This window comes from Lampetra fluviatilis, chromosome 30, assembly GCF_964198595.1.
Source record: "Lampetra fluviatilis chromosome 30, kcLamFluv1.1, whole genome shotgun sequence".
Taxonomy (NCBI): Eukaryota; Metazoa; Chordata; class Hyperoartia; order Petromyzontiformes; family Petromyzontidae; genus Lampetra; species Lampetra fluviatilis.
Window position 1 is genome coordinate 7,108,103 of NC_136304.1, and position 23,663 is coordinate 7,131,765.

A 23,663-nucleotide genomic window follows, 5' to 3' on the forward strand; every position below is an offset into this window, starting at 1 on the left:
TAAACAAGCGTTATAATCCATGATACAAATTTCAGTCGGCCACTCAACACCTTAGGTTTATTTGTTAGACAGATGGGCATGTTTCGCGTGAGCACAGCACCAACAAAACACATGAATACAGGAAAACCTTGCCCAACGTGGCTTTCTCGAACGCGTGTTCCGACACGACACGGTTGACCTGACGAGGTCTGTTTTCCGGAACACGCGGGAGATTCATCATGGGACCTCCTCTGCCAGTACCAAAATAAGAGAATAAGTTTTCCCCCTTTTTCTGGCAACAAAACAAGTGTTGAGATGTTAAAACATCAAACTGAAACATTTTACAAGGAATCATGTCTGCATTAACCATAATGCTTGTGATCAGAATGCAAACAAAAAATACTCTGATAATATATTCATGTTCTGATTGAAACTGATTGGTCCACACCAGACGGCTTTCTTACAAGTTGAGTCTCAAACGTACTTTACGTAGGCGTACGCCTTTTGGCGTCCTCTGGTCGAACACCGTTTGAGACTCGGCTCAAAAGAAAGCTGCTCTGGTGTGGACCAATCGGTTTCAAAGACAACGCATAGATTATCAGAGTATGTTTTTTGTTTGCATTCTGACCACAAGTATTTAATTAATGCAGACGTGATTCCTTGTAAAACGGTTTCAGTTTGGTGTTTCAACATCTCAACACCTGTTTTGTTGCTATAAAAAAGGGGAAAACCTATTCTCATAGGGGAGATTGTTTCGGCTGCACGCGGTTTGATGCTCCTAAAAACATCGTCCCGGCGTCGAAGAGCGTTGCCGTGAAGAGTGCCGCGTCCGTTGGACGTTGCGACCGAATCGATCGTGAGAACGGCTTATTCATCGCGCGTGGTTTTTCGTACGATAACGTAACTCGCTCAACAAGCAGGACGCAAATGTTCACATCTTGCCGCATGCATCTATTTGTCCACCCGTTGAGAACGTCGGTCAGATGGACGCCTCGATGGCGAATCAAGCGTCGGGCTGGTAGGGGCGAGCGTCAGGAACGAGTGCCACGGTGCGGGAGAGGGATGGAGCGGGGGGGGGGGGTGTGTTAAGGTAAAATAAAAAAACAAAGTGTACACGCGCACAAGAGATGGCGAGTTACTCAGCATCTTTTAGTAAAATAGCAAGCGGTGCAAATCTTGAACATTTAGTTCAAAAAAGAGATAGGGGGTGGTCATTTCTGAACAAGGGATGCAACCCTGTTTCCCATGTCTCTTATTTGTAAAACACAGTTTTGCTCAACACGCCATTTTCTAGGAACATAACCCAGGCGTTCAGCGAGGTCTGCATATATTGCAGAGCGAGTACAGGGTCCTTAAGGAATATTGCACAGTAGGGTATTTGATGGTGGTAACACCTGCTGGGACTTTTTTTTCTTCTCTCATCCATTCAGGGGCCATGACCTGCCCTGCAGTAGACCTGCATGCGGGGAGCATGGACGTGGAACCATAGAAGTACAATACGATGGATAGTTGCACTGTCCTCTGCTGCCCAGCTTAGCTTCTGAGGTGTGTTGAGATGAGGCGCATTCCGGGGTGACACGTGCAATGTGCTTGCTTGTGGGTAAGGCAGTATGAATCGCGGCATAACTCGGAAGTCAAATGAAATAGAAGTGTTTAAAAATATAAAAAAAAACTTTTAAAAAACCAAATCACATTTCAAAGAAACCTGCCCAGCAATACAAGAAGATGGCTACAGAAAATCGTGCAAACTTCATGGGCAGGCTCGCTCACACTCTTCAGCAGCCGAGCGCCGAGAAGATGTCATCGATGTCCAAGTCATGGGTGTCCTCTGTGTTGGGCCCCATGTGGCCTGTGAATACTGTGTGGCCCTGGGGCCCTCCGTGCTGCTCCGTGAGGCGATAACCCGACGCGGCGTGGGGCCCAAGGGTGGCATTGTCGACAGGATGTTCAACGATCTGTGTCGTGGCTGGGCTCGACTCGGAATCTGCAGTCGTGTCCACGGCAGAAGCCGGAAACTGTTTCCGGCTCGCCTGGCGATAACGCCGTAGCTTTGTGCGATGTTCCTGTGAGGCTCCAGGCCACGGCGCCGTCACGTCTCTCCGCATGAACCGGCGCACAATTGTTTTCATATGACGAAACTTCGCCTGTAGCCTGTGAAAATCAGAATGAGAAAAAAGTATAACGTGAATGAATTAACAGGCACAATAGTCATTGTTTCAAGCATTACAGGCCGCTAACTGCAGTGAAATGGTGGACAAGCAGAGATCATCTAGTAATGGCCCCGCTTACTCATAGCCCAGCCGCTCCAGCTTGGCGAGCCTCGCACACTTGAGCCTCAGGCCTCCCAAGTACAGCATCGGCCTCCTCTGGTGCTGGCGACTGCAGGTCCGGACGAGGGCTCCCAGGGCATCAGTCATCTCGGTAAATGTTGTTGCGTCGCATGCGCCGCTCGAGAGCCACAGAGCCGCCGGCGCCGCTGGCACCACACGCGAAATTAGCTGGGATTTTCCTGGATCTCTCTTGACCTCTCTCTGTACACAGCGAGCACACAAACATACAATGGGCTTCAGCTGGACAAAAATAGCAGATGTTGGTGCCAAAGAATATATATTTCCCCAAATATGTCCCCCCCAAAAAACAAATATTAGTCCCCCTTCCAAATTGTCGTACCTCTTATCCCCCGGGAGACGAGTATATTGCAGTGGATTAAAAAAAACCTCTTAATTTCAAGTGCACTTTCCAAACATATATATGAAACTATTACTCAATTTGCTTTCAGGTATGTTATATTTATTTAAACTGTACGGTCGTAACTTTGTCGTCACCAATGTAGCACCTAACCATAACTCTAGGGTACAAATAAGTAGAATGGAATGGACGTTTGCTGGCTGGAACATTTATTTCCCTGGGGGAAGAAATATGTTTCAAATACTTGTTCCTGGAGGGAAATATTAAAATATTGGTGGTAAACAATATCTGTCTACACCTGGAAGTTGTCATCAATTGTGTTTTGTGACGAATGAAGTCAAGTGTGGGAGCATTCGCTGAAACATAACAACCACCCTCCGGCAGCAAGTGCCAGGGTACTAACTGGCAAAGCGCCTAAGTGAGCCCCCTTCTGAGGAGGGCCTCCTGATTTCCAAGGGGTCCCTCCTAGCAAAGCCCACAAAGGAGCCCGTTCCTACCCCCATGTCTCAACAGTAGCAGTCGATCTGATGCAGCCACGAGGCTGAGCCCCCCCCCCCCAACCTCGGCCTCCTCATTCGCCCATGAGGATGAGTGAAGGGCACAAACAGCGGACTCACCTCTGCGCCACGGCCCGTGTTCTGTGTGTTCTGCATGAGCCAGTCCAACTTGCACTCTGAAACAAAGCAACGTTTAAACAGACAAAAGCAGTCGTATAAGTTAGACAACCGCGTAGAAACTGTCAACTGTTACATTGGCCCTGGTTTGTGTCCTGGAAGGCGGTGGCACGTGGCTCCAGGTTGAAGAGGCTATAAACTCCGCACCGGGGTTTTGTGCATGTGTCCGCTTGCGCAGAGAGATCAGCGGATGCTGGCGAGCGCTCTCGTACCCACGGGGTCCCGGCTTCCTCCCTGCTCCAAACGCTTCCCGATGTCAGGCACCATCACCTCCTGCGACCGGGGTCTCGGTTGTGCAGTGGTAGCAGCGGCAGGAGCAGCAGCAGCAACAGCCGGATACTCCACCAATTCAGCCCCGGAGTCGCCAAATGTTTCATCCGAGGCAACAAACAGCAACTCCAGCAGGTCTGGTGGACACAGCCAAAACGGTATTCATGTAACGGCCAAAAACAAGCGTAACAGCTGTACAGATGTATCCCAGATCGCCCTTGCAAAAGAGGAAATTCTGCTTCATGTGTCTCAGTGGGTATATTTAATCTCCTAGTTAAAACAAGATGGCGGCAACAACAAGTCATGCAGTTCTCAGATGTAATAAGGAAAAGTGGCCCAGCCTTGGGTGATTTCCACATTTGAGAATGAAAAGAATTACCCATGACCACATATCCATGATTGTGCCTAACCATGTCTGATAACGAAAGACAAGCGGTTTTGAGCATGATTAACGCTTGAATGGCAGACTGCCTGCGAATACCGAATGTTGTTGGTGTGGAGCTGTCGGGTTGACCAGAAAATGGCAGTACAGGAACGGCAGCATGAATCAATCAATGCAGAGCTGGAAATGTTGCCCACCCTCACAAAGGTTTGGGTTTCTCGGAGCACTGTGGTTTCCATCCACAAGAAGCCAAACTCATTAAATAAATTCACAGCCAAACATTTCAAGGCAGGATCCTCCTAAATAATGGCGTTATGTTTCTTGGAGAAACAAAGGGTATTGTCATACAATGAGAACAAACGTTTTTTTCTGGCTGTTTGGCATGTGGGTGGGTATGCTATGCATGTTTACGGTGTTGGGCTTCATGTGAGCCCAAGCAGGTCCCCCTCACCCGAGCTGATCTTGGCTTTGTGCACTTGGAGTGGAGCGCCGATCTCCAGGACGTGCGTGAAGTCAGGGCCCAGCCACTCAGCGAGCGCGTCGGGGAACTCAAACCCCTTGGCCATTGAGACGCCGTGTAGGCTGCTCACGGTACGCAGCACGGCACACAGCTCGCCGTACAGGCCCACCAGGGCCAGCAGTATCGGCTTGCACACCACGCTACAAAGACAGAGATCCTTCAGATAGCCTTAAGAGACCATTGGGGCAAGTGCTGTTCGGAAGCACCTATTAAGGCCAACATGGTGCACGAAGGGGTGGGTGGCAAGCACCCTGCCTAGCCTCATTTGTCTCCCCAATGCCGATGTTTACTCATTAAGCCTGAATCGACCTAGGGGAGGCCCAGAACTTGTTCAGATATTTGTCAGGGATTTTGGCTATGGGCAGGGATAACACGAGTTGCGTTGGTAGTGCAGCGCACTAACCATTATGCCACCACTCCCACAAACATGTCCACACACACCATATCTATCTATATTATTAGATTTCTCAGGGAAAAGCAATACAGTCTATCGGCTCTCTTAACAATGCTTAGCAGCGGTGGAAATGTTCTGATGCCGCTGATTTGTTCCTTGTGAGTTTAAGCAGCAAGCGGAGTCAGAGTGCTGGGTTCTCACCAGAGGCGGCTGAGCACGGCGGTGAGCAGCAGGTTCAGGGTGATGTACTCCTCCAGGTGCAGGTGATGCAGGACCAACCTGCGCTACTCGTTAAGGAAATTACCGCATGGTTGGGGGAGAGGACATGCATGATGGCGATGGGGGGGAGGGGGGCGGCGGGTGTGTAGGGGGCTCGCCGTTCATCTTAATAAAGCATTGAAACAATATCGTCCCGCTTGCATCAACACGGACACTATGAGAAACACGTGTATCAAGGAAGAAACGAGAGTCCGAGAGATCATATTGGTTTTGGGCGTCATGTGCAGCTAAACGCGATGATGGTCGACAGATGAGACTGGTAAAGAAATGGCAGTCAAGGCAAGTAAAGGAGGAGCCCGAGTAGATAACCATTGACCGGACGAGCGATGAATCAGTTCGTGTTTGGGTTCCAGGTGGCAACAGCTTGGGGTGGCTTCATTTATCAGCGGATTCATCATAGCTGCTGCTGAAATCGTAAAAAAGCCACTGTCACACGCACGATTTGAAGCATTGCAAGCATAATAATCAATGTCGATCGGTAGGAACCGACCCATAGCTCCACGCCTTGGGAACGTGGCCACTCGTGACAGCTTTCCGTTTTCCTGATGAGCTCCAGCATGGGCGAGATTCGAGATCAGGGATACAGGAAGGCACGCTCGCACATGGCGACGGTGTGAAGGACGAGTTTGGAAGCTCCCATCACGAGCAGCGCCATCCACTCGAGGAAGGGGCGGCTGGGCACGTACACGGCATCGCCCGCCATGCTCTCTGGTAAGCTGTCACACGGTAAATCACAGTCACAACGTGGATCCATGTAGCGTCTGCGACCACATCTCGCGATGCTGTACAGTGTACAGAAACAGTGAGCATAATTATTTTATATTGTAAAAAAGACAGTAATTCCGTGGCAGAAAACAAAGGGGAAGCGTCTTCTTGGTTCTTTCGGTAAAGTCACGTAGAAGGGAAGTAATAAAATAATAAAAATATTATTTACCGAAAGAACCAAGAAGATGAATCCCTGCAGTCACGAAAGCTTTAAATCGAAGTTTAAAGGGGAAGCGATTGAACCTGAACTTCAACAGAGGCAGTAATTCAACGGCACAAATGTAAGGGGGAAATGCCAGCGTCGCAGATCGGGTCACACAGCTTCGGCGTGTAGCTAACAAGAGATGAGCCGTTTTTTGTTGTTGTTTGGGTCGTGTCTTTACGGCCGGGTTAGGGTTTGGCGTCACCTCGTGCAGCTGCCGTGCAGCTCCTGCAGACGCAGCTCGAGCTTCAAGTCAAAGAGCCGAGTGAAGCACCTGTCCACCTGCACGCGGACACGGGGGGAGCAGCAGGACGAGAGCGGTTCAATTCGCGTAGCGAGACTCGACTGCGGTGGTGCAAGCAATCGAGATGGTGAACAGTGCTTTAAAAAAAAAAAACATCACTGCAATTTCCCTCCACCCACAATTGTATCCCGGTTGTATTATGAGGGTCATGTTTAATTAAGAATGTTTGCAACGGCTGCCCTGATTATTTCTCTGGGTGTAATAACCATGAAAGTTTCATTTAAAAAAAATGAATTGAATCCAGGAAAGCCACACCAAGTCGTAGGACTCCGTTTCAGGGATGTTCCTGCACATTGTGTTCTGGGTGATTTGGTGGCAGCCGTTGTAGCGAATGGTGCTAGAGGGAGGCTTAGTGTGAAGGGGGTGAGCGAGTTGGAGAGGGGTGGAGCGAGTTGGAAGAGGGGTGGAGCGGGGTGGAGTGCAGCTGCATGAGCTGGTGTGTCACCTGCTGCACGGCGCGGTAGGGCCTGTGCTTGCGCATGCGGGAGCGGAAAACGCCGAGCACGGAGCGCAGAACTCCGCCGTCCAGGCGCAGCCGCTGATTCCGCAGGGCGCCCCGCGCCTCGTTCGCCGCGCCGCCCAGGGCAGCGCACAACTCTGCGGGAACACGGGCGGGCACGTGGCCGAGTGAATCGACGCCGTGGAGGGCAGAAAAGCGCTGGTGTGGAGACCATACCCAAGTTCGATTTCCCCCGTCCCCCTCTGACGGCGCCTACAACGAGCGCCCCCGACTCAACCCTGAGAGAGACGAGAAAACGGCGGCGCCTACCGAGGAGCTGCGGGTCGCGGGGCAACAGCACGGAGCTCTGCGCGCTCGGGGCCGGCAGCGCGAGCTCGTTCCAGGGCTCCCCGCTCATGGTTGACCGGGCCTCTCCACGGGCAGAGGAGCAGGAGGAGGTGGCGGCGAGACCCTGTGGCTCCCGCGTCTGCGCAGCGCTGAGCCGCGGCGAGTTGACCCTGCCCAGGTTTATAGATCTCGGGGATCTTGAACGCCGCGTTGATCCCCTGCCAGTTACTGCTGCAGGGCCCGGCCCGGTGTTGATTCCTAAATGGTCTTGCAGAGAGGTCCCGAGAAAGTGGACAGACGACGATAACGCAAAGCGTGCACCGAGGACCACGTGGACCCGCACCCACGTGTCGCGTGGGGGGGGGGTCACGCGGGGTGGGGGCAAGGGTCACGCCAGGCGGGGGGGGGGGTTACCACCGTTGCTACTACGGTGTCCCGGAGGGCACGCACTGAGCCGGGGAAACGCGATTCGCAAATTCGTTACTTTCGTTTCAAATTTTTTTTAAAAATCAACCCGCTCCCTTTCCGCGTCTCTCGGCGGCACCGCTGACGTTTGCGATCGCGCCGAGTCCGCGCTCTCCCTTGTCGGGGACGCGCCGCGCGGCTTTGCCTCCGCGATTTCTTCTCCATAGCGACGTCGCGACAAAGATGGCGGAGCAGGTAGGGGCCGGGCCCGCGCGGCGCAGGGGACGCGGGCGCGACGCGGCGCGGCCCGCGGCCGGAGTCCGACTGACCCCTCCTCGGCACCCTCCCCCCCTCCTTCTTCTGCCTCTACAGATGCTGTCCGAGGTGTCCGAGGGCTGCCGCCTCCCCGTGCTGCGGCGGAACCAGGAGAACGAGGAGGAATGGCGTAAGCGCTGGCTAGGCCTCTGACGCGATCATCACCGCGGCTCGGATAGATTCCCTGCCCGAGATTGAGAATCCGGATCCCGCGGCCGCTGCTTGAAAAACACCCCCCCCCTCCACCCACCAGCAACTCTCCCTTTCACAGGCTCTCGCCGCCGTTCTCAATACAGACATCTATATACCCTCGTAGTGAGAGGGCAGCGAGAAGGCGGCAGTGGTTTTGAGACGTTGGTGGTTTGTGTGCGGGTCGGGATGAGTTCGTGGCCTCTTTCGGGGCGAGTGGTGGCCCCGGGGTCCATCGGCTCGTCCTTCCTGCCACCTGGGCTCGCGTTATTTAGCGTCTTTGGGGGTTTTTGAGTCGGGTTGGGCCCCCTTTTGTGGATACTTTGTTTGTAAACAGTGTTGCTTCGTTAGGCGCCGGCAAAAACATGGAGTGCAGCGTCTGCATCACCGCTTCTGCATTTGAGTGATAGTGCCATCTATAGTGGGTCACTTTGTGGTGGGGTCATCTGTTGTGGGTTTTATCTGGTGGGGTCATTTGTGGTGGGGTCATCAATGCTTTATCATAGGTGGTATTATGAGGCCATGTCACGAAACTTGTGTTGTTGTTGTGTTCAGCACTTGCAGAGGTCCTGGGCATCAAGGAGGTGAATGGACGGAAGCAGTATTACGTGCATTATGTGGACTGTAAGTACCGGCACACAGCACATGCACGTATTTAAGTTGATGTGATTATAAGAAATGCTACATTCCCCTCTACCCCGAAATATGATTCCACAGCACTTCATGGCGTAGTGGGGGACAACTGCACAACCAGCCATTTAAAATAAATATTTTGTTTACTTGGTTTTCGTTCACTTTGCCCAATAAGTGAACTTGTTAGTATGCCCTGTGTCTGTGTGTCCCGTCAACGTTTCCTGTACCGTTTGTGTGTCCAGTCAACAAGCGGCTGGACGAGTGGGTCACCTACGATCGGCTGGACGTGCGACGGATGCAGTTTCCACGAAAGGATGCCAAGACCCCGACAAAGAACGGCTCGGGACCCTGTTCCCGTCCCAGCAGCCCCGAGCGAGAGGTCGTTGCACCCCAGAAGCCCAGCCATGTAAGCACGACTGCTAAGTCGGCCAGCGAATCCACCTCCACCACACCATCATCCTTTATGCGTTACCCTATTGTTAACACACATACACACCTGTCTTGTGGACTGCGTAGCATTGTAATTGAGCAAGGGGGAGTGCCTTGTTCTTTTGCATATGGCAAGATGAATATCAACTCATAAAAGTCTTATGTCCAGATTAGTTTGCTAGGAAATGGCTTCAGTTGATGTGCAGTGGATTGCATCAATGCCTCCAAGCCATCACAACCTTCACATGATTCCCCTGTTAAGTGTTATTAACACGATTATAAACCTATTCAAATCAACAACTTACATTTGTAACGTGCCCACAAAGTGACTAACAGAGCACATAATTTAGATTTTTCATCAGCTGAATAGCAGTAGTAAGAAAAGTGCCTGGTGATGTGTGTTGGGAAAAGCTGTTCGGATTATTGTGTGGCAGCTGTCAGAACCTGAGCTTGCATTGTGAACCATGCCCTCTCGTGTCTTTCTCCCCCACAATAGCAAAACGGAGTTCAGCGGCGTCCACTGATGTCTGTGGTCGGTAGGAAACGGAAGATCCTGGCGCTCAGTGCAGAGGAGGTAATGGGCACGGGGTGGAGTGCGCACCAACCCTGCTTTATGCACCACACCGCACTGCATCTCCCCGTTGCATTCCCCTAGGCGGGGCATAATGTGGCCTCGTTTACCTTCTTGTATCCCAAACAGACCTTGAATGTGCGATCCCCGATACATTGCTGGAAGCGGTACAAAGCAGGGGCAAATGATGAAGAGCGAACGGACAACTTTGAAAAGGTTCCATGTGTTTTTCAAGCAATTAGCATTTGTAACCTCTACTATACAAGCATATTTATTATCATCAACGTGCCTGCATAATTATTTGTAAAAAAAACATGGGAATTGACGTGATTGTAACACTCTGGAAGCAGAACAAAAACTGGTCACTGTTTTGGCCAACAGCCCTTTACCTGACATAGGGAAGGTGCCGTTGCCGAGACATTGACGAAGTTGCATTGAGGCGTGGTGTTAATTCCCTTGTTTTTTTGCCAAATGTTTGCAAGTGATTGTTTCTTTTTAACTTCTAAACCCTACCTTGTCATTGTTGTTTATGGTGGTGTAGGAAACATCTCCAGAAATGAGACCACGTCTCGTTGAAGGAGGTTCCGGGATTTGGGTACGCTCCGTACATACACAGACGTGACGGTGCCACTCCTTGTGCGTTCATGCATTTGTGGGTTTGCGCACTTTGCGCTTCCGTGCATTCGTGCGTGTGCATGATCGTGTGTGTGCGTGTGCATTGTGTCATTCCCAGGACTCGCAGGACAGCTCAGACGGAGTCCCGGCCGTGTCTCTGCCACGACAAACTGGCAGCCTGGTGAGCGACAAGAGCCACGACGACATCGTGACGCGCATGAAGAACATCGAGTGCATCGAGTTGGGCCGCCACCGCCTCAAGCCGTGGTACTTCTCGCCGTACCCGCAGGAGCTCACCAGCCTCCCTGTGCTCTACCTCTGCGAGTTCTGCCTCAAGTACCTCAAGAGCCTCACGTGTTTGCAGCGCCATATGGTGAGCGCCGCAGGGAGAATTTACCGTCTTTTACTCTTGACTGGCAAACCAAGGCCCATCTTTTTTTACATTTAAAATATAAAATTAGATACCCTACTGATTTATGACCCTCTTCTCAATAGGCAATTTTAATGTTGTAGATTTCATGAAGAGTATTAAAATACAATTTTTTATTGAGATTCGTGGGAGACGTTTGAAGTACATTTTTCATTTTCTCATTATAGTGAAACCTTGGTTTATGTAATGCCCTGTGACCATTTGTTAATCTAGGGTTCTTCATCTATATTTTCTGGTGGGCTACTTAACTAAACCTGCGTGTGCTGGTGGGCCACGTGATGTTATAGGACGTGTACAGCTGTTATAACGTCACATGTTGTGTGACGTCATGACATCTGTGAATGTGACCACAAATCCGTACCTCTTGTCTTCAGGTCTCTCATCTTGCGCTCATATATCGTAAATGTATGTCTTGTCTACTGCTCTGTCATATATCTCCATTGTTTATCTCACTAATTGGGATATTTGTCTTGGCAAACAATATCTCTTGATGGGGCATAGTTCGGCGGGCCACTCAAGAGCCTTCGTAGACCAGATATGGCCCACAGACCGTCAGATGAAGGACCCAGACCTAAGCGGATATCTCCATCACTGAGCCTGACCATCGTGTGGATGAAATAGTTTTCATTTTGTGTTTCTCGTTTGCAGCATAAGTGTAACCTGCGCCATCCACCTGGCAATGAAATCTATCGAAAGGGCAACATCTCCTTCTTTGAAATAGATGGACGGAAAAACAAGGTGAGTTTCACGTTTATTTTATTTAACCAGGTGATAACTAAAGAGAACCGGGATAGTCTCACATGCGAGAGTGACGTGGGGCATTAGTCTGCCAGTAGGGGGGCGATGATTGCTGCTGTGTATAAACTCAATTTAGTAATTAACAGGTTATTTTTTTCGAATTTGGAAAATTTGGACGCTGGCACACAATGTCACACAATGGCACACAAAGGCACACTGGCACACTATGGCACACTCTTGTGAGTGATGGCAGGGGATTATTACCATCCACTGCGAAGTAGACGGTACATAGTGTTATCATGGTAATTACTCCCGGGGTGTAATAATTAATCAGGGTGGGTGCTGGATTTAAATCATTAACCTCTGCAACGAAGGGCGAATGCACTCTTGCTAGGCCATGCCATTGCCCGTCAGGTAACCCGTGCTTGGCACACGTGTGGCAATGTTTAGATTCTTCTGCCGTTACGTGTTCTTATTTGTGAGGCGTCAAGAATTCGGGATGCACTCGGCCTTGTCTACCTCTTCCCTCTCACTTTACCCCTCTCCACGCACTCCACTCTCGGAAACAAGGCTCTCTATGTCTAAGCCCCGAGTCAACCTTCACTCTGTGGGGGGGTTACTTATTATCTACTGCTGCAGCCATGAACTGGAAATTTCTTCCCCCTACCACCTGTGATGTTGACTTCCTGCTCCTTTGCAAGTTCAGGTTTAAGACCTTTATTTCTCTGCCTCTGACTGGCCACCTTTTTCATGAAAATAACTATACTGTACTCACTTTAACATGTACGTCTTTCGTAGCCGCTTCTGATGCAAGCGTGGTTGAGTTGTGTGTCGAGCATTTATTAACTCAAGATTCACCATGCACCATTACGGCATCCTGAGCAGTTGACTGGCGAAAGCTTGAAACAACAAATGCTCGACATGCAACCCGACCCGGAAAACTGCACTTTAAATATGCACACTGTTCCTATAGACGCAAACGTTGAGAGCGGCTTCCCTGCGGCCTCTCCCTGTCCCCAGGCGTACTCCCAGAACCTGTGTCTGCTCGCCAAATGCTTCCTGGACCACAAGACACTCTACTACGACACGGACCCCTTCCTCTTCTACGTGATGACGACCTTCGACTGCAAGGGCTTCCACATCGTTGGCTACTTCTCCAAGGTGCATTCACTCGTGGAAATGAGTCGAGTCGCGCGTTCCCGGCCCTACGATATGTTGGGAGTATTGCGATACGACATTACGATGTCATACGATGAGGTCCATGATAATCGTATCGTCTGTGTTGCAGAGTGTCATTAAATCGCAGGCCATTTTATTATTTAGAATATCTTGTTAAAATGCTTGGGAAATAACACCATAATAAAAATTCTAAATAGCTACCTATTAAAAGTGCTTGTTTTCCTGGATCACCAATTAAAGTATACCGACTCATGCATTTTGTCAAGTAATGTTGTATTTATTATGCACATTCTCGATTGTCAAATACAAATTATTAGAAGACTCCTGGTGGGCTTTTGTTCAGTGAACTGTAGTTGTAGAACATTTAAGTAATCTGTATTTGTACTTGAAGTACAGTAAAGTGCAAAGACCAGGCAATAAATAAACAAAATAACAATTGCAAAGTTATAGAAACTGATGTTTCAGTAATTGTCGTACATGTGAACATGGAAATCGTTGCAACCCGAGTTCTAACACATCCGAACACAAGAGGTGGTGAACCGTAGTCTTTTTCAGCGTCGTTGTATGTGCCGATGTCACTTAGCAGGGTTTCTCTGAGCAATGCAGCGATTGCTCTGCAGCTCGTGAAGACAATATTGACAGGGCAGCTGTCTCGTTTGGTAGACAAAGTCTTTGTGTCTACCAGTGCAGCCCAAAGGGTTCTTGTTCACCTGAGTGGAAGTGCGACTAGCCTTGAGTGGCATGCGCGTTCCTGAGTCTGTCTTGGTCTAAATTTACTGTGACTCTTAAGTTAACTTTACAAGAGGACTACCTGCTTACCTGCGCAAATGCTGTACTTTAATAAGCTGAAATCACGTTTTTTTTATGTGTCGGTGTGTACGTTGACAATCACAAATAACCACCACGGTGTTTGTTCTCGATTCAGGAAAAGGAATCGACAGAAGATTACAACGTGGCGTGCATCCTCACACTGCCCCCGTACCAGAGGAGGGGGTATGGCACACTGCTCATAGAATTCAGTAAGTAAACTGAAACACTTGAATGAATGTCTCTTATTCTTGAGACCGTTGAGAACCCGTTTAGATATGGCTTGCAATGCGATATTGAACACATAGTACAAATATGCGCAGTAGATTGCGAATGCCACTCGTGAAATTGGATATCTGTTCACGCACTTGAGATTTTCGTTACTCTGATGCAACGGTCTCTCATAAGTATCTACGGAAATGTTATTGTAGAATGAAAATCTTGCTTACGTATGGATTCAAATATGAATTTGTCCTCTGAAGTATTTAATTTTGTGGAGGCACAATAATAAGCACACTGGACAGCAGTTGAAACAATGGACATATTTATGGAAATAACCTGCTGTTGTACACCCAGCCGTATAGTTCGGTACACCACATTCGATTAGCAGATCGTGTGTGCTGGGGTAAAATGGGTTCACCCACCTCGCTTAAGCTTGTTGGATCGTGTAGAAGAGTAGGCCAATTACTCTCTGGATGGGGCTTTAGAGCTTCCTCGAGTCAAAGCCCTTTTGCAAGCATTGGTGTCAGCAAGGAGGTGCAGCGCTGTATCTTTATCTTTTTTTATTAATGTTACATTCCAAGCCACGATAGATAATGTGACACGATGCATGACTTGAGGTCGCAGGATTACATTGCACATAGCGACATCTTCCCGCAATGTCACGCGCAGGTTTCGCATCCCTTGTGCGAGACATTATTGTGGGCACCACAACCACAGTCCAAAGCTAAGAGGCCTGCACAGCATTGGATGCGTGGTCACCCAGCGCTGGTGGGGACGTGAGCAATGCTGGCACGGATTGTATGGTGATGCTGGCTGATGGTTCGATGCAATGTTGGTGTGCAGGCTACGAACTCTCCAAGGTGGAGGGCAAGACAGGAACGCCGGAGAAGCCGCTGTCAGACCTGGGACTGTTGTCCTACCGCAGCTACTGGTCGCAGACCATCCTGGAGATTCTCATTGACCTCAAAGCGGAAAACGGGGAGCGCCCGCAGATTACCATCAAGTACGGTCGCTCGCTCGGCGTTCAGTGCAGTGGGACACACACCCCAAAACTTCGATGGCCGTTGTACGTCAGAGACCATTTTCGAGCCTCTTAATACAAATATAAAACTCGAATTAAATAATTACGTTGATCCTGATAATTCCCCCCCCCCCGCCACCGAAATCTATAGCTGGGTGCGCCACTGGGCAATCGCCATGTTTGTGGCAAGAAGTTTTACTCGAAACGACAGTGGTTCACCTCCCCTTCAGCTGCTTAGTTGTCACGATTTGGGGTCAATTATATTTTTTTCATTCTTAGTTTTTGTACCATCTCGCTTATATTTTCCATCTCATTTGTTCCATTAGCTTCAAGGTGACGTTTGCTTGTAATTTGCGTAATACTGTTCTTACTCGCGGAATTCTATTTGTATTCATGGCGTGTATCGGGCGTGTAAGAATCAGTTTAAAGAGATGAAACCTCACATACATAATTCTCACCCATAGCTTGTACAGTAGTTACAATTGTCTTTATTAAAGATTACATTTTGACTGAACAAAAGCGAGTGGGCTAAGGCAAGACATCACGAGAGGTGATGGCCATTGGTTGAGATTAATGGATGAGGGGTAAGTCAAGGGAGTGCAGGCACCCGAGAGGGCATTGACCATGGAAATGGGGCAATTAAATCAGTTCATTATAAAGTTTTTGGGTTAGATCGCGTTATTTATAAATGTGTCGTAACCCTCCATCACCCGACACGGCCAATCGGCAAAAAAAGTGTCACGTTGACAAAAGACAAATAGTTCACTACTTTAGCCCACCGGTGTGTTGAAGAATGAAATCCGACGTTAAACCAATTAAATCAGCTTGCGTGCTTTTTCTGGGTTGTTCTTACATCACAAGACCGTGCGAGATTGATGGCTTGAAGGCCTTTATCGAGCAGTGGATTGATCACGGCCAATGCTATACATTAATACTAGTTTCATCTTGGAGCCGTTGTCATGGAAATGCACGCCATTTTTTGCACTCTCGCAGTGAAATAAGCGAGTTGACGAGCATCAAGAAGGAGGACGTCATCTCCACGCTGCAGCACCTCAACCTTATCAACTATTACAAGGTGCGTCGCCGTACTTACGCACTGGTTGCTGCGCACGCGCCATCAATGCTAACGCCGCGTTGCTAAACACGAGCCGTTTCCGCCCCTCCCGCTCAGGGTCAATACATCCTGAACCTGTCGTACGAGATCATCGAGGGCCACCAGAAGGCCATGGCCAAGCGGGAGTTGCGCATTGACTCGAAGTGCCTCCACTTCACGCCCAAGGACTGGAGCAAGAGGGGGAAGTGGTGAGGGGTTGGTGGAGGGTGGGCAAGGACGGACTTCCTCTGCACAACCTTGCAGCCCACTTTTAGAACCCAGGTGACATCCATGTGCAGAGAAACTCGCGTGACAACGGTCTTTGGGAGTGCAGCAGCAGCAGAGCACGGTTTCCAGCGTCGACCTTGAACCGCATGCAAGCAGGGCTGGACGTCCCGTGCTGTGGCCACGTGAAGGCGCGCCAAAACTCGTGGCGTAGTCATCGTGGGAGACTTGGGGTGGAGGCTTTTGTGGGCAATACACAGCTCTAATCGGCTCCACTCCGCAGCTCATCCTCTACCACCTTGAAGGCGTTTCCTTTAGTGGACGTTAGGCAGAGACTGGGACAGCTCCTCCACGTGTACAATGTTTTACCCTTGTTAATCTAGGCTCATGCCCCATGTTCACCCCGAGCCAAATTTTAGTGTTTGTAGATAAGTGATTTTGAACTGGACAGCCAGAAAAATGTGAATTTATCAACACTGATTGCTACAGCAATCTCTGATTTAATAAGTCGTCAGCCAGATAATTATTTGTAAACACGTAATGCTGCCATATCTTTCTGGGAATATGAACAACTGTTTTTGTATGTTGACTTCTGTAAATAGCCTGACATTTGTAAAGCTTTTTAAATGATGTTATTACAGCATGTACCGTGATACCAACAAGTAATGTCATCTCACCTCTGATAAAAAAAATTCTGACACCCAGAATACCTTCCACTGCAGACGTGATTTCTATACACTTGTACTGGAGGCCTTGGGGTGGCCTCAACGGAAGTAACAATTCATACCCTTCACTATTGGACAATTCAAGCTTCAGGGCCACAATTTGTATTCACGATTCAATCCCTTTGCATAATCTGCAGTGGTGTGTTAATCTTTAGACTACGGTGGCATAAGCATGTATTAAATAATTAACACATCCAGAGAGAATTATTGATCTGATTTGGTGAATTATCCCTTGGCCAATGCATGTATGGTTTTTGCCAGCAACGCCCCCTCTTCCCATCATGTTCCTGAGTGCGAGTTCAATCAAACCATATGTCAGGAGGTTGCAGAACCTAATTCCACCCATTTGCAGTCTCGGCAGTCAGGTGCCCTTCGCGACAATCCACATTAAATCACGGGTGACCCACGGTGCCACCCCTCTGACTACCAAAAGTGCGTTTCCATTGTGTCAAGTCACAAGTTTTGTCCAAAGAAGCGCTTTAATGAAATTAAAAAATTAATTGTTCCAGGTACAGTAAACAAGATCCAACGTGTTTGACCATTACAATTCACCGATCTCCGGCGCGAAAAAACATTTTACAACTGACCCTAAAAAAAACCACGGAAGCAAAGCACATACAGCAGCAAGGAATGTTTGCCTTGTGGGAAAATATAAAGTGTGCAGTGTTTCCTTTTCCTGTGCAAGACACCCAAAAAGTCCCCATAGAGCCAGCCACCAAAACACCTACCGGAATGTTCAAGTCAGGAGAGAACAGTCCTCTAGTAGTGTAGAAAAAAATGGCGTAAGCAGAAGTTGATTACAGGTGAGAGCTGAGCAGCTCCCGCAGTGGGGAGTGAGGGGGGGAGCTGGGACGGCTGGCACCCAGCTCACACTTTCTTTCCCTCGAGTGATTTCACTTGGACACCCAGCTTTTCAATGATGGCCGAGCGCGAGATGTCATCCAGTCCGTTCACCTGCCACACATGCTTGACGCCTGCACAACGAGATAGAGGAAGATTTTTTTTAACAATTAAAATTTGTAATGCAGAGTATTTGCTCACTGTCGTCGAGAATAACTCAGGAGGCTCGAGGAACCAAACAAGCAGGAAGACACGGACAATAGCCAGAGATCTGCATTCCTAAAGGTATTATTGTCCAAGGAGTGTTTACATATGGGAGGAAACTGGAGCACCCAGATAAACCCCACGCATACGAGGTTACTCTCCCACGTTTTTCCTGTCCTGCAAACCATACATGCATTATGACACGCCGATGCCCACGGGAAAGGAGTTTAGCAACATTTGTGCGATCTAACGACCTCTGCTTCCAGTGCTGGATTACAAGCATTAGCCACCACTGCCCAGCTACACTCATCCAGTGAATTACACCGCCAAATCCCCACCAGAGTTTCATGTACTGTACTATCAACGAGCTCAGCTCGTTACAAATACAGGATGTGCTGTCAACAACGTTGAGATGTTTGGCCTCGTAAGAAAGCTGTAATTACCCATATACTGGAGCAGATCAGGTTGCAGTAACTTGAGACCTCGGACATGCCTATGTGCAGTGATGAACTCAGCCGTGTGAACCTCTGCTGTACATGCACGTGTCAACACACGCGTGTGAACCATCTCTTACTGCGAGCACGTACCTGTGAATGCTGCCCTCAGGTTGTTTGTGGAGGAAGCGTACACCATTTTTTTCTTTATGTTAGCGTTTTCAGGCGCCCTGGAAAACATTTGAATTGCACATTTAATGACGCCGTTTTAAAACATCAAAAACACAGACGGTGTCATGAATGATTTACAACTATTCAAAAGTTTGTCACGAATAATGTAAAGATCTGGTAAGTCGGGAAAAGCCGCTCAGGCTGACTTTAATTAAAACATTCCCCCTCAATTTTAATCCAAATGTGCTATCGGTTCAGGGAGGCCTTTGACCAGCAGCTGCTTGACAAAGGCCAATGATGTGCTCCGTGCCATGTGAGACAAAGTATTCGGTTCTCATCAGACAGTGCAACCCCTGTGTGAGACCGACCACGGAAGCAGATATTGCAGAGCCCGAGATGCCTTCAAATGACCTTTGTTTCACACGGTAGAGAGGGCAGCAGTTTCCCCACCACTCTGCCATAATGACGGTAACGTTTGCCTTATGACAGGACAGGGCCTTACCAGAAGATGAACATGAGCTCCTCCTTCCTGCTCTCGCATGTCTCGTAGGAGATGTCGTACAGGGCGTAGCAGCAGTCTTTCTCCGGCAGGAGCTTCACGAATGTGTTGAAGGGATCGTCCACAGTGTCGCCGATGTCGCCCACCAGGACCTGTTTCTCCTCGTCGACGACGATGAATTTTCCACATTCGCTGATCTTGAAGAAAGCGATCTTCTTTCTCTTCTTCACGTCGTCTGGAGAGGACGATTTGCGCACCTTCATCTCGTTGAACACCTTCAGGCAGTCATCGTGTACCTTAATTCCGGATGCCTGCGTGTGGGGAGGGCATGGAGACATCGCGGTTTCATCACGGGCGGACACATTTGCAGGCACCTGCCATTGTGTCGCTGCAGGTTCGGGCAGACTGCCGCCGGTTTAAACGGCGGCGTGGGGATGTCTGGTCGCGCCGCGTTTTCGACACGTGCTCCTGCCTGTCTCTCGACACAGCCAGACGATGATGCAGCAGCAGCAGTAATACCCATCACGGTGAAGTGCAACTCCCCCCCCCCACCCATACCCAGCCCATTTAATCTAACATGTGATTGCGAAACGGGTTGCAACCCGCTCATTAGTAAAACTTGCCAAACGTCCCATTGCTGGACCCTTATTAAGTCATGAGACTCGGTGAGGCTTTCCTGGACAAAGGCCATGATTACGGATTCAAGTCTACCCAGCGGTGACTTGGTTAACTCCACAGGTGACTGCAAAGGTTGAGTATCCAGGTAACCACTCGGATGAGTGCCTCAGGTGAGCCCCCCCCCCACCTGCTTGGGTGCGCCCTGCCCCCGCCTCCAGGTGCGGTCTCACCTTCCTAGATGACGTCACCGTTCGTCTCTGCCAGAGCCAAGCCGCACATTCCACAGCACCACCCCCCTCCACCCGCACACCCCCCTGGCCTCCTTTAGCCACACCCTATACAGTACCTTTACACACCACCACCACCTCTATCCTCGTACCTTCACACACCTCTATACTCTCACCCACACCACCTCCTCCTCTGTAATGACCCACACCGCCTCTATACTCTCACCCACACCATCTCCTCTGTACTGACCCACACCTCCTTTGTACTCACTCACACCACCTCCTCTATACTTTCACCCAAACCATCTCCTCCTCTGTACTCTCACCCACACCACCTCCTCTATCATCTTACCTTCTCACACCTCTACTCTCACCGACACCACCTCCTCTATAATCTCACCCACTCACCTCTATACTTTCACCCACACCACCTCTATACTTTCACCCACACCACCTCCTCTATACTTTCACCCACACCACCTCTATACTCTCACCCATACCACCACCTCCTCTATACTCTTTCCCAATGGGCGGCACAACCCCTCCAGCAATGAAAAATGATAGAAGAGTTGTTAGTAAGTAAGGAGTTGTTAGTAAGGAGTTGTTAGTGAGTAAGGAGTTGTTAGTAAGGAGTTGTTAGTGAGTAAGGAGTTGTTAGTAAGGACTCGTCCCTTGCTTTTTATCCGACGCGTGTGCGGCGATGGCGGAGCCATCGATCGAGGGTCGAATTCGAACCGCGTGGTGTGATCGGCATCGCGCTCGCTGAAGGTGAATGTCTTCAGGGAAGTCGTGGACTGTAGACGCAACTGCGCACAATTCTGAGTAACTTATAACTGCTTTGCCGTTACTTATTGCCAATTATGGACTCAGACTATTGTCCTATCGTCTCAGAGTCCCTGACATGTAATAATATGCTACACAGTGGCAGTGGGGGTCGCAAAGTGCCGATTTATTACTAATAAACCCCAATGATCCGATCGAAATTAGGGATTTTGATCGGATCATGGGGGGGGGGGGGCACGTGCCACCCCACCCCCACTGGCTCAGCAAGTGCTCTTACCCACACCACCTCATCTGTACTCTCCACCTCGGCACACACCTCCTCTAACCCTTACACACCTCCTTTGTATTTTTTTTACTTCTTTCGCACCCTAAGTAGCCAACCGTGCTTATTGGAGGTGCGGGGGGAAGCACAACAAACTAAACACAAGAAGCAATTCTGAACAATTCTAAAATAAATTCGTGTTTTTAATTAACCCTCGCACACACCCAGTCTCCCACCGCCACCCCCCTCCCCGTGAAGAAACACCCCCCTCTTACGACACGGTACCAATGACAAAGATCCCCCCCCGTATATCCTGCTCATTTAAGGCCGAGTCGACTTAGGGGAGACCGAGGACCGATTCAAACATTGACGCCGAGGTCGTAGCGTGGCGCTCTAACCACACTCCTGTATCCCACCCCCACCAACACTCTCTTACCTCCACGCACAACTTCGATGTGTCTCTACCAACATTCACGACAACCTCCACCTAACACCCCCCCCTCCGCTTCTCACGTGTGCAGCGTCTTCCTATATCTGTACACAATTTCCTATTCCCCCCCACACCAAAGACCCCCCGTAAACCCTTAACAGACTGTAGGGGCAAGTGCTGTTAGCGAGCACCTATTAAGGCCAGAGGGGTGGCCAGCACCACGCCCGACCGCCTTTGTCTCCCCAGTGGCGACGTTTACACACCGTACCGAGGTACTCGTTCGAGGCCGAGTAGACCTAGGGGAGGGGCCCAGAACCGGTTTACTGATGTTGACCGTGAGCGGGAATCGAACTCGGATCGCCGGGTTCGTAGCGTGGCGGTAGCGCTGACCTACTACACGACCGCGTCCCCTCTACCCGCCACAACGTCGCTGGCAACCTTCGCACAGACCCCTCCGCCACCTCTTGCACCCCCCCCCCACACACCACCACCACCACTCCAGACAGGTCGGCGACGCCGCGGCAAAAGCTCGTCCACAAACTCGGCCGAAGACCTCGTGGCGCTGCTCGACAGCAGCAACGGGGAGCGTGGGAGGAGGAAAGGGGGGTAGAGGAAAGGGGGGTAGAGAAATGGGGGGCAGAGGAAAGGGGGGTAGAGGAATGGGGGGGGCTGAACAAGTTGTCGCGGGGGGGGGCAGGCAAGGTGGACTTTGCATTGATGGCAGCCGATGAGGCCGGGTGTAGAGGGGCAGCCCACACGTGGCATGGAGCGCATTAAAGGCAGGTGGGTAAGGAGGGCCGAGAGGCAGCGGGGGGGGGTAGCGAACAGGCAAGGGCCGTGTTAGCGCTCGTATCGGGGCGAGAGAACCAAGGTGGGCGACAGGGAGCAGAGACGAAGTGAGGGCCAGGTGGTGGGGGGGGGGCAGACAGACCGGGCCCGCGGAAGCAAGGCAGGTGGATCAGGCGGGTCGGGAGAACACGCTGGGGTCAGCTCGTCAGGTGTCAGCGTGGGGAGCGTGGCCGTGTTAACAGCGGCGCGGAGAGACGGGGACAGCCTGGGCCGCCGGGGGGAGGCAGACACCGGGGAGAGGAGCGGGGAGAGGAGGTGAGACGAGCGAGGGGGGGGACCCCCTGGAGCCGGGAGCAACAAGGGGAGCCAGAGAGGACCCATCGCGGTGGGAGGGGGTAGCGTGGGGCTGGAGCAAGGAGAGCAAGGGGGGACGAGGGTAAGGAAGGGGGATCAGGCGGAGCAGGGGCTGGGAGCCGCTCACCATCGCAGCTGCAGAGATCGACGGTCGGGTTCCGAAGGGGGCGGGGCCTTAACCCCGCCCACGACGTCACGCGCGCCCGGAACGTGACGTCACATCCTCTCGCGCGCGTGACGTCACATCCGCATCGACGTCGTTGGTCGAGTGGCTTCACGTGTTGGGCTGGCGGGGCCGCCGTGCTGAGAAGCGTTGCAGGGGGGGGGAGGCGGGGACGTGTGGACATGCAGGGAGAGAGGCGGGGACATGTAGGGAGAGAGGCGGGCGGGGGAGGGGGGGTGCTACACGTCTGGAAGCGAAGGGCAGCGCGAGCCTGTGGGAAGCCCCCGTCCCATGTCGGGCGTTGCGTCATTCCTCTCGCACGCGTCCTTGCCTAAGACGGCGCGCGCCGTGCCGAGATGGAGGCTTCATGGGGGGCAAGGGGGGGGGGCTGTTGGTGGGGGGCCCTCTCCCTTTGCCTCCGTCACGGTGGATAGGCGGGCGGCCCTCCTCGTGTTGGGCGCGGCGAAGCGGGACCATTGCCAGCAATAGTCGCCATGCGCCCCGCAGCGAAACTGAAGGCGACTCGAGCCATCGTCGCCTTATATGGGCACGAGCGTGGCGCGCGTCCCTTCCAAGTCGTCGCCTTGTTTGGGCATAAGCGGCGCGAGCTCAGAACCCGGCACCGCCCCCTTTAGACACAGGCTCAGTCCCATTTACACGCACCTTTACATCATCCGCACCTAGCTTACACAACAAAAGGCCCATTCCTAACAGCGTGCTTCAGCCGCACCGAACCTCACAAAAATAATATTCAGGGCCTACCTTGGCTCCTCCCACCCTCAACCAGTATATATACAAATACTGTGGTCTTGGAATTTCTCTCACTTGATACAGCAAGCGTGCTGTGACGGTTCCACCTGAAGACAGAAGCTTGTGTTGCCTCCAAAACATCGTGATTTTAATTTTACTTTTATTAATTTTTTACCTACGTGACTTTACCGAAAAAACATAAGAATATCCCTGCCCCTCTTCGTAGGGGCTCCACCCCCATGTTCTTGGGCATCGGGTCTGGCTATAGGCCCCTCCTCTTTCGTTTTAACCACGCCCC

At 50.8% G+C, this 23,663-nt stretch overlaps 3 protein-coding genes across 5 annotated transcripts; 1 reads left to right on the top strand and 2 right to left on the bottom strand.

Moving 5' to 3' along the window:
- Positions 1 to 143: 143 nt before the first annotated feature.
- On the bottom strand, positions 144 to 7,574 carry RMP64 (ribonuclease MRP subunit p64). The gene is made up of 10 exons (XM_078870496.1): positions 7,227 to 7,574; positions 6,903 to 7,054; positions 6,359 to 6,435; positions 5,771 to 5,902; positions 5,109 to 5,186; positions 4,445 to 4,653; positions 3,554 to 3,748; positions 3,285 to 3,340; positions 2,269 to 2,510; positions 144 to 2,130 (listed from the first exon to the last, which is right to left on the bottom strand). Exons 1-10 carry the CDS (start codon positions 7,312 to 7,314, stop codon positions 1,755 to 1,757), a joined length of 1,605 nt encoding a protein of 534 aa, XP_078726622.1. The 5' UTR covers positions 7,315 to 7,574; the 3' UTR covers positions 144 to 1,754.
- KAT5 (lysine acetyltransferase 5) lies at positions 6,482 to 17,186 on the top strand. 3 transcript variants are annotated; one of them, XM_078870498.1, is made up of 14 exons: positions 6,482 to 6,524; positions 8,022 to 8,094; positions 8,709 to 8,777; positions 9,029 to 9,192; positions 9,712 to 9,789; positions 9,916 to 10,002; positions 10,328 to 10,381; positions 10,520 to 10,774; positions 11,480 to 11,569; positions 12,590 to 12,730; positions 13,674 to 13,767; positions 14,621 to 14,780; positions 15,792 to 15,873; positions 15,970 to 17,186. In XM_078870498.1, the coding sequence occupies exons 1-14, from the start codon at positions 6,522 to 6,524 to the stop codon at positions 16,102 to 16,104; spliced, it is 1,485 nt and encodes a 494-aa protein (XP_078726624.1). In that variant the 5' UTR covers positions 6,482 to 6,521; the 3' UTR covers positions 16,105 to 17,186. The 3 variants fall into 3 exon arrangements, with proteins under 3 accessions (XP_078726624.1, XP_078726625.1, XP_078726623.1); XM_078870499.1 differs by lacking the exon at positions 6,482 to 6,524 and adding an exon at positions 7,376 to 7,403; XM_078870497.1 differs by lacking the exon at positions 6,482 to 6,524 and adding an exon at positions 7,670 to 7,904.
- A 115-nt stretch (positions 17,187 to 17,301) lies between these two features.
- Positions 17,302 to 22,683, bottom strand: LOC144943211 (cofilin-2-like). Its single transcript, XM_078870500.1, has 4 exons — positions 22,580 to 22,683; positions 18,993 to 19,300; positions 18,473 to 18,549; positions 17,302 to 17,815 (listed from the first exon to the last, which is right to left on the bottom strand). The coding sequence occupies exons 1-4, from the start codon at positions 22,580 to 22,582 to the stop codon at positions 17,709 to 17,711; spliced, it is 495 nt and encodes a 164-aa protein (XP_078726626.1). The 5' UTR covers positions 22,583 to 22,683; the 3' UTR covers positions 17,302 to 17,708.
- Between the last annotated feature and the right edge of the window lie 980 nt (positions 22,684 to 23,663).